Source organism: Nerophis lumbriciformis, linkage group LG02 (genome assembly GCF_033978685.3).
Source record: "Nerophis lumbriciformis linkage group LG02, RoL_Nlum_v2.1, whole genome shotgun sequence".
NCBI lineage: Eukaryota > Metazoa > Chordata > Actinopteri > Syngnathiformes > Syngnathidae > Nerophis > Nerophis lumbriciformis.
The window spans coordinates 73,638,087-73,648,847 of NC_084549.2; the positions used below are offsets into that span (position 1 = coordinate 73,638,087).

General features: G+C 43.6%; 1 protein-coding gene across 3 annotated transcripts in view; it reads left to right on the plus strand.

Annotated features, from left to right (window-relative positions):
* The window catches only part of fam149b1 (family with sequence similarity 149 member B1), a 40,859-nt gene extending 33,557 nt beyond the window's left edge, over positions 1-7,302 (plus strand). For all 3 annotated transcript variants that reach the window (XM_061968444.1, XM_061968462.1, XM_061968453.1), the window contains 5 exons: positions 1,926-2,040; positions 2,111-2,236; positions 2,306-2,387; positions 6,832-6,963; positions 7,050-7,302. In XM_061968444.1, coding sequence (XP_061824428.1) covers positions 1,926-2,040; positions 2,111-2,236; positions 2,306-2,387; positions 6,832-6,963; positions 7,050-7,132 — 538 coding nt within the window. In that variant the 3' untranslated portion in view covers positions 7,133-7,302. The remainder of the gene's footprint in view (positions 1-1,925; positions 2,041-2,110; positions 2,237-2,305; positions 2,388-6,831; positions 6,964-7,049) is intronic.
* Positions 7,303-10,761: the final 3,459 nt, after the last annotated feature.

The following is a 10,761-nucleotide window of genomic DNA, read 5'->3' on the forward strand; positions in this document are numbered from 1 at the left end:
TCTTGTCAACCCTCCCTATTTTTCCGGTAGACTACAAATTTCAAGGCAACTGTTCTCTCGAACGTGCCGTGAAGGTACAGCATTTAACGCCCACTACAACAAGCGTGCCGGCCCCCAACACGATGTATGGGGCTTCTGCTTGCTCACGTAAGTGACAGCAAGGCATACTTGGTCAACAACCACACAGGTTACACTGACGGTGGAGGTATAAAAAAATGTAACACTCTTACTAATAATGCACCACACTGTGAACCCACACCAAACACATTTCGGGAGAACATCTGCACCTTAACACAACATAAACACAACAGAACAAATACCCAGAATCCCATGCAGCCCTGACTCTTCCGGGCTACATTATACACTCCTGCTACCACCAAATCCCCCCCCCTACTAAACCCCGCCCACCTCAACCGACGCACAGGGGGGGGAGCAGGGCCGGCCCGTGGCATAGGCCATATAGGCAAATGCTAAGGGCGCCGTCCATCAGGGGGCGCCACGCCAGTGCCACAAATGTTGGAGAAAAAAAAAAAAAAAAAGAAGTTGGTACTATTATTTCTAAATACAAAAAATAATCCCACTGTAACCGAGGGTTTATATATGTCGCCTATACGGTATGAAACTACAAAATAATAAACACGGAATCTCCAGTTTACACGAGGACCCTTTATTTACCTTCTTTTCAAAACCTTCGCTCCACTCCAACAACGTGACCTCACTTCCGCTCTCAGCGCCTTCAAAATAAGAGCTCAAGGCATATACTGTATGACAGCGTATAACAGGAACTTAACATCACCAAGAGGAAAGCCCATAATAATAGGTTACACCACGTTAATTAAAATGCAAAGTAAAGCCTATTTAATAGAAATATTATTTGTTACAACATTACGCCCCCCCCCTCCTCCCCCCGCACGGTGCGCCCCCTCCCACCCCAAACCATCACCCAACCATGCAAATTTTGCATTTCCTTTGGAAATCGAGGTCCCAGAGTCTGGAGGAAGACAGGAGAGGCACAGGATCCACGTTGCCTGAAGTCTAGTGTAAAGTTTCCACCATCAGTGATGGTTTGGGGTGCCATGTCATCTGCTGGTGTCGGTCCACTCTGTTTCCTGAGATCCAGGGTCAACGCAGCCGTCTACCAGCAAGTTTTAGAGCACTTCATGCTTCCTGCTGCTGACCTGCTCTATGGAGATGGAGATTTCAAGTTCCAACAGGACTTGGCGCCTGCACACAGCGCAAAATCTACCCGTGCCTGGTTTACGGACCATGGTATTTCTGTTCTAAATTGGCCCGCCAACTCCCCTGACCTTAGCCCCATAGAAAATCTGTGGGGTATTGTGAAAAGGAAGATGCAGAATGCCAGACCCAAAAACGCAGAAGAGTTGAAGGCCACTATCAAAGCAACCTGGGCTCTCATAACACCTGAGCAGTGCCAGAAACTCATCGACTCCATGCCACGCCGCATTAACGCAGTAATTGAGGCAAAAGGAGCTCCAACCAAGTATTGAGTATTGTACATGCTCATATTTTTCATTTTCATACTTTTCAGTTGTCCAACATTTCTAAAAATCCCTTTTTTGTATTAGCCTTAAGTAATATTCTAATTTTGTGACACACGGAATTTTGGATTTTCATTTGTTGCCACTTCAAATCATCAAAATTAAATGAAATAAACATTTGAATGCATCAGTCTGTGTGCAATGAATAAATATAATGTACAAGTTACACCTTTTGAATGCAATTACTGAAATGAATCAAGTTTTTCAAAATATTCTAATTTACTGGCTTTTACCTGTATATAATTTTTTAAGGTAGTCATGGTGCTGCGGTGAAGAATAACAGTGATAAAAGTTGCACATGAAGCAGATGAACTCCAAATGGAAAAGTAACATTTGTTGTTTTAAATTGTCGTCTTCCTCCAAAAGACCGACGGCCAGCGACCGGCTGATGTCTCCGTTGTTTGCACTGAGCAGGAACATGCTCCTACCGCCCATCGGCGCTGGCGAAGTGGGGTCGGAGCAGCAGCCCAAAGCTGCTCAGGTAACTGCGCATGTTCAAGTTCAAAACCACACCATAGAAATCGTCTAAAAAAAGGTGGCGCCCTTTCCAGCGCCAGAAAGGCCTGTCGAGCCGGGCCCACAGCGCTGTAAATGATGAGGTTGCTAGTTCAATTCCGAGGGATCGTCTCTATCCACTGGATGTCTTCTCCCGCCCCAACACCACACACACATACAGGGTAAGTTGTCACCTTTTATGAACCTGTTTTGGACATTGTAGTGTTTGAGCGCTGATGTTCCCCCTTCAGTCGGACACGCCTTACCGCCGCTCCTTCACGGTGCTGGACAACATCGGGCAGGGGAGGCCTGGTAGAGCCTCTGTCGCCACAGGTAAGAGATTTAACTGTGAAATATTGGTTCTGGAAAACGGTGTTAGAGCCCTCTACCAAAGGCTAAAAAAAATCCTAATTTAGGTTTGCACCAAATTCTACACGCTCCTCCAATGTTCCCTTTAACTTTTCTAACTCCCTGAGCATTCTTGGACCACATGTGAGCAACACTGTCGCCACACCAGCATCACACCAGTCAGCTGACATAACAAGTTAAATGTTTATTGTGATAATCAAATAACAGTCATTGCCATTATAATTAGAGATGTCCGATAATATCGGCCGATAAATGCTTTAAAATGTAATATCGGAAATGATCGGTATCGGTCTCAAAAAGTAAAATGTATGACTTTTTAAAACGCCGCTGTACGGAGTGGTACACGGACGTAGGGAGAGGTACAGAACGCCAATAAACCTTAAAGCATACTTGCCAACCCTCCCGGATTTTCCAGGAGACTCCCGAAATTCAGCGCCTCTCCCGAAAACCTCCCGGGACAAATTTTCTCCCGAAAATCTCCCGAAATTCAGGCGGAGCTGGAGGCCACGCCCCCTCCAGCTCCATGCGGACCTGAGTGACGTGTTGACAGCCTGTTCACACGTCCGCTTTCCCACAATATAAACAGCTAATGATGGAGGGCGAGTTCTTGGTTTCTTATGTGGGTTTATTGTTAGGCAGTTTCATTAACGTCCTCCCAGCGTGGCAACAACACACAACAACAGCAGTCAAGTTTCCGTCTACCTAAAGCAGTTGGTCTGCCGTAAACAGCAATGTTGTGACACTTTTAAACGGGACAATACTGCCATCTACTGTACATGCATATGTGACCCACCCATAATGTGTCACATTTTTGTGTTGATTTATTTATTTTATTTTGTGGTTTGAATTCGTTTTTGGAGCTGTCATTACACATTTATCAGTATTCACATTGGTCAGTAGGGGGCAGTAAGTAGGGCGTGTCTTCCCAATTGAATGCTATCACCTGCAGACCGGAAGTGTCTTGTCATTCTGATGAGCGCGACCAGTCTGTGAACAATTGAAACGTCCTGTGTGCTTTTTCCTCCTGTATAACAGGTTAGTTTTGGTGAATCAACTCACTGAATAATATCCATGTGATCTTTATAAGTTTAAGTACACATTCTGATGGTGGAGCCTAACTCTAAAGTGTTTGTGAGTTGTAGTTTGTATTTGTGAATGAATCCAGTGCACAGCTGCAGTAATCAATACAAAAAGGCGACTTGAGTGCGCAATGTTTATATAGGAACTTCTGATCCTAATTCAGACTCCCAAATTAGAGTTCCCGTTTTCTTATTGTATTTATAATGTATATTTGTATAATGTGTGTGTTCTGAAATAGTGACAGAGAATAGAACAAGGATGGACAATTCAACCCTTAACTCAACAATGAGTAGATGAGTGTTATGTGTGTGTATATGTGTAAATAAATGATCACTGAAATTCAGGTATTTCTTTTATTTATTTATATATGTATATGTATATATATATATATATATATATATATATATAGCTAGAATTCACTGAAAGTCAAGTATTTCTTATATATATATATATCTTAACCACGCCCCCAACCACGCCCCCCACCTCCCGAAATCGGAGGTCTCAAGGTTGGCAAGTATGCCTTAAAGGCACAGCCTTTGCGTGCCGGCCCAGTCACATAATATCTACGGCTTTTGACACACACAAGTGAATGCAAACGCATACTTGGTCAACAGCCGTACATGTCACACTGAGGGTGGACGTATAAACAACTTTAACACTGTTACAAATATGCGCCACACTGTGAACCCACACCAAACAAGAATGACAAACACATTTTGGGAGAACATCCGCACAGTAACGCAACAGAACAAATACCCAGAACCCCTTGCAACACTAACTCTTCCGGGATGCTACAATATATATATATATATATATATATATATATATATCATACTTGCCAACCCTCCCGAATTTTCCGGGAGACTCCCGAAATTCAGTGCCTCTCCCGAAAACCTCCCGGGACAAATATTCTCCCGAAAATCTCCCGATTTTCAGCTGGAACTGGAGGCCACGCCCCCTCCAGTGAGGACAGCCTTTTTTCATGACGGGAGGACAACAGGGTGACAAGAACTAAATCATCCAGACTAGAGACAAATTGTAATATTATGTTTATCTTACCTAAAAACAAATATATTTATTAATTAAAAAAAAAAAAAATACAAATACATTTTTACTATATTTTGCTAAAAACATCAAAATTAATTGTATTTTTATTTGTATTTTTTCTGACTCCTTATTACATCCAGCCATAGAATTATACATTAAAATAAACATATTTGAATTAATTAATTTTAAATGATCATAATTCATTTAAAATGACCATATTTAATTATTAAAATAATTGCTTGTTTATCAACAACTTTAGCATTTTATTCATTACATTTTGAAGCTCTCAGAAGCCAAATTATGTTATATTCCTTAAGATTTGTTTATGCAAGTTTGAAGTATCAATTATCTAAACACAGTTTTGTTTGCATATTTTCAGGATGTAGATATATATATATATATATATATATATATATATATATATATATATATATATATATATATATATATATATATATATATATATATATATATATATATGAAATACTTGACTTGGTGAATTCTAGCTGTCAATATACTCCTCCCCTCTTAACCACGCCCCCAACCACGCCCCGCCCCACCCCTGACCACGCCCCCACCCCCCACCCCCCGAAATCGGAGGTCTCAAGGTGGGCAAGTATAATATATATATATATATATATATATATATATATATTAGAGATGCGCGGTTTGCGGGCACAACCGCGGAGTCCGCGGATTATCCACGGATCGGGCGGATGAAATTAAAAAAAATTTGATTTTATCCGCGGGTCGGGTCGGGTCGGGCGGTTGAAATAAAAAACAATTAGATTTTAAATAGATTCAGGCGGGTGGCAGTTAAACCAATTGGGAAATATATATACATAGTTAAATGTTGTTACCCACATACGAAAAACGAGCAGGCACCTGCAGCATATGCCACAACAGAAGAAAGAAAAAAAAAGAGATGGACACTTTTACGGAGCGGAGAAGGGACGCCTCGCCGGGGTCCGGGACCGAGGCCCCTTCCCCCGAGAGGGCCCCACCGGGAGCCGTAGCTGAGGCGATCCGCGAGAAGGGCCCGACGCACGTCCAGGGTCACCACCGCGCCCACCGCACCGACACCCCGCCTCGTCCGCCTTCGCCGCGGCCGGCGTCACACGCAGCAGGTAAGCAGCTTACCTGCCCGCCACCCCCGTGGCCGGGGGCTCGTAACAGGGGTCACTCCGCGCGCTCCGCCCGCGCAGCTTACCTGCCCGCCACCCCTGTTGCCGGGGGCGCGTAACAGGGGTCACTCCGCGCGCAGTGCGCTCATGAAAAGGGTGGGGCTCACCCTGGTTGATATAGACAGCAGGACGGTGGCCATGGAAGGCGGAACCCGCTAAGGAGTGTGTAACAACCCACCTGCCGAATCAACTAGCCCTGAAAATGGATGGCGCTGGAGCGTCGGGCCCATACCCGGCCGTCGCCGGCAGCGAGACGCGCTTGGAGGTGCGCTCAGCGCGGCTCCCATATGATTGCACACTGGTGTGCGTCTGGGTCGTGACAGCGTGGCACGTGAATGTCTGTGCTGCATTGGATCAGTCTCCTTTCTTTAACAGGCAAAAGCTTTATAACCTCACTAATGCCTTGCATCGTCTATATTAGATATATAACAACGGGCGGGTGCGGTTCTGATCAAATGTTACATCGGGTGGATGGCGGATGGTTGACGACTTTCTGATGCGGTTGCGGATGAAATAATTGCCTATCCGCGCATCTCTAATATATATATATATATATATATATATATATATATGTATGTGTGGGGAAAAAAAATCACAAGACTATTTCATCTCTACAGGCCTGTTTCATGAGGGGGGTACCCTCAATCTCCTGACGATTGAGGGTACCCCCCTCATGAAACAGGCCTGTAGAGATGAAATAGTCTTGTGATTTTTTTTCCCCACACATACATATATTGCGCTCTACTACGGTATCGAGCACTATTTTTTGGATAACCTTATTAAGACATATATATATATATATATATATATATATATATATATATATATATATATATGACCCAGGACACGTTGGGAAGACTATGTCTCCCGGCTGGCCTGGGAGCGCCTCGGGATCCCCCGGGAGGAGCTGGACCAAGTGGCTGGGGAGAGGGAAGTCTGGGCTTCCCTGCTTAGGCTGCTGCCCCCGCGACCCGACCTCGGTTAAGCGGAAGAAGATGGATGGATGGATAAACAGACAGACCAATTACCATAATACTGCACTGTAGCTTTTTTTAGAGGAGGTCATGTGTGTTAACGCTCCCTCCCGTCTCCACCAGACTCCCTCGGGATCGGTGTGACCGGCGTCAGCCTCGGCATCGCCAGCTCGTCTTTCCTCGACTCGTTTTCCCACCACCACCCCCTGGGCCATTGGCCAATCAGGGACGAGGAGCTCCACGCCCCGCTCCCAGGTTAGTAGGCAGAAGCAGTCGAGCCACACAAACCATTTCTGTCCATTAACAAATTGAAACCGGTCTTCCCCCCCCCTGTCCCGTAGCTCCAGTGGTGCCCACGTCCGTCCCGCCTCGGTCTCACAGCCGGGGCGGCTTCTCATCCAGACTCAGCAGACCTGGACTGTAGCGAATGGCTTTAAAAGTCTCCATGCACTTCAGCCACTCTTCTTTGTATACAGCGGTCAAGTGGCCACCTTTTTTTTAATTTTTATTTTACAGAAACGCTTCACTAGAAAGGTCTATTTTTGTATTTTCAGTCAGCTCTGGCGGCTGCCAAAACAAACCAGCAACACTTCAACCTGCAAGAGGTGTGCTTATTTAATTAACTGTGACAAAGCAGGGAACACAACAAACAAGACTCAACTAAAAACTAACCTTTAGTACTGTATTTTGTATCAAATATAATAGTGGCGTGTTTATAAGTGGATTGTGTATCAGTATAAATTAAGGCCTGTCAAAGTGGTGTATAGAGAGTATGGCCGATTGGATTGCAGGCGATCTCCTCAGCGATTGGTCAAAAGGCACTCATGTGACCGCGAATAATACTAACTTTACTTTTGGTCCAGAGCTAGTAAAGATTTTGGCAAAATGAGGATAGTAAGTTATTCTTTTGGTCCCTCTGTATTTTTTTTTTACATTTATTGCACCACATTTAGTTTACATTTAGTGCGCCTGCTGGTCATGAAACACTGCAGTAGTGATGGGTCCGGCAACACCGATGCATCGGTGCATGCGTCGAGCTCATAGAGCAAAACCCCGTGTCGGTGCGCGTACCGCTTTTAGAAAGTCACGTGACCGATCATGAGCTGTTTGGGTCACGTGACCGATACGCCAACTGTGTCGCACTGACGCCTGCGCGCCAAACTATGTTTTTGTAAGGAAGCGCATCTGTCAACGAGATGCTGCTGCCAACAGAATCGTCGCACTTCTGTCGTTGGTCATTTCTAATTTATCGTCGTCGGAGATCATGGAGCAGCCTCAGGCAAAAAGAAAGATACCCGCCGTGTGGGAATATTTTGATCATACAGGTAAAAGCCAGTAAATTAGAATATTTTGAAAAACTTGATTTATTTCAGTAATTGCATTCAAAAGGTGTAACTTGTACATTATATTTATTCATTGCACACAGACTGATGCATTCAAATGTTTATTTCATTTTATTTTGATGATTTGAAGTGGCAACAAATGAAAATCCAAAATTCCGTGTGTCACAAAATTAGAATATTACTTAAGGCTAATACAAAAAAGGGATTTTTAGAAATGTTGGCCAACTGAAAAGTATGAAAATGAAAAATATGAGCATGTACAATACTCAATACTTGGTTGGAGCTCCTTTTGCCTCAATTACTGCGTTAATGCGGCGTGGCATGGAGTCGATGAGTTTCTGGCACTGCTCAGGTGTTATGAGAGCCCAGGTTGCTCTGATAGTGGCCTTCAACTCTTCTGCGTTTTTGGGTCTGGCATTCTGCATCTTCCTTTTCACAATACCCCACAGATTTTCTATGGTGGCTAAGGTCAGGGGAGTTGGCGGGCCAATTTAGAACAGAAATACCATGGTCCGTAAACCAGGCACGGGTAGATTTTGCGCTGTGTGCAGGCGCCAAGTCCTGTTGGAACTTGAAATCTCCATCTCCATAGAGCAGGTCAGCAGCAGGAAGCATGAAGTGATCTAAAACTTGCTGGTAGACGGCTGCGTTGACCCTGGATCTCAGGAAACAGAGTGGACCGACACCAGCAGATGACATGGCACCCCAAACCATCACTGATGGTGGAAACTTTACACTAGACTTCAGGCAACGTGGATCATGTGCCTCTCCTGTCTTCCTCCAGACTCTGGGACCTCGATTTCCAAAGGAAATGCAAAATTTGCATGGTTGGGTGATGGTTTGGGGTGCCATGTCATCTGCTGGTGTCGGTCCACTCTGTTTCCTGAGATCCAGGGTCAACGCAGCCGTCTACCAGCAAGTTTTAGAGCACTTCATGCTTCCTGCTGCTGACCTGCTCTATGGAGATGGAGATTTCAAGTTCCAACAGGACTTGGCGCCTGCACACAGCGCAAAATCTACCCGTGCCTGGTTTACGGACCATGGTATTTCTGTTCTAAATTGGCCCGCCAACTCCCCTGACCTTAGCCCCATAGAAAATCTGTGGGGTATTGTGAAAAGGAAGATGCAGAATGCCAGACCCAAAAACGCAGAAGAGTTGAAGGCCACTATCAGAGCAACCTGGGCTCTCATAACACCTGAGCAGTGCCAGAAACTCATGGACTCCATGCCACGCCGCATTAACGCAGTAATTGAGGCAAAAGGAGCTCCAACCAAGTATTGAGTATTGTACATGCTCATATTTTTCATTTTCATACTTTTCAGTTGGCCAACATTTCTAAAAATCCCTTTTTTGTATTAGCCTTAAGTAATATTCTAATTTTGTGACACACGGAATTTTGGATTTTCATTTGTTGCCACTTCAAATCATCAAAATTAAATGAAATAAACATTTGAATGCATCAGTCTGTGTGCAATGAATAAATATAATGTACAAGTTACACCTTTTGAATGCAATTACTGAAATAAATCAAGTTTTTCAAAATATTCTAATTTACTGGCTTTTACCTGTATATCGGAATTTTTTTTTATTTGTGTTAATTTCCTTGTCGTTTCATCCTCTTCTCTCAAAGTTTCCACTTGATCTATTAGAATTCAAAATCTCTTCAAAATGATTCTTAGTTTACTATTCATATTTTCTGCAGGTTAAATGTCTCATTCGTACGACAGAATTGTCGTACATTAACAAATCCACCTCCTCAATGCTGTCAGCCGGAGAAATAATAACTAAGAAGAGAAATCGTCTAAAATTTAATACGTTGGAAAAACTGTTTTTTTTAAATAAAAATGTGTAAAAAAACCAAAGAAAAACCCATTCCCAGTCCACAAGCCTCCTCATTCACAACACGTTATCTTAGATTTCCATGTTATGATACATGTTCACATTATTTATTGACTGTATCTGTCACGTTCAAACACAGGACATCTATTAAACAAGACAAAGGGCAAGGAATCAAACAGAGACAGAATTCAATTTGGACTCAATTGAGGAGAGACATGCGTCAACCTGTAACCTCTTACAGTGTCTTAGCACGCTCTGACGAAGGTTTTCGTCTCCTCTTTTAATTCAGATGTTCCATGTTCACGCACCAACATATGTCACAGCAGGAATGGGGAGGTATGTAAAACAGTCATTGTTTTCGGTCGCTTTGAAGTCCAAGAAGAGGATTTCTCGGGCTTGGGCTCTTCCTGGATCCAGCTGGGGCAGGTGTTGGAGGACAATGGATAACCCCTCCCGTCTCCTGACCACAGTGACTTCAAGAGGGCAGCGGGTCGTAAACAGCGTTGATCTCGGTCACCAAACAGTTGGAAGAAAGTTTGTGAAATACTTCAAAGAGAGTTCCTCCGGGAGTTGAGCAGATCCTGCCACCTGTCCGTGTTGAAATCACAGTGGCGTTTCACGAGCGTTCTTCCTCTTGTTAGGCCTTGAAAGACAGCCTTCATCTTCTCATCAGGAACATAATGCAATATAATGTTTCTTTTGTGATAACTTACAATTATTCCAACAGTATCTAAAAAAGATAAAAATCTATTTTTATTTAAATGAAAATATGAAATAATTAGGGATGTCCGATAATGGCTTTTTGCCGATATTCCGATATTGCCCAACTCTTTAATTACCGATACCGGTATCAACCGATACCGATATCAA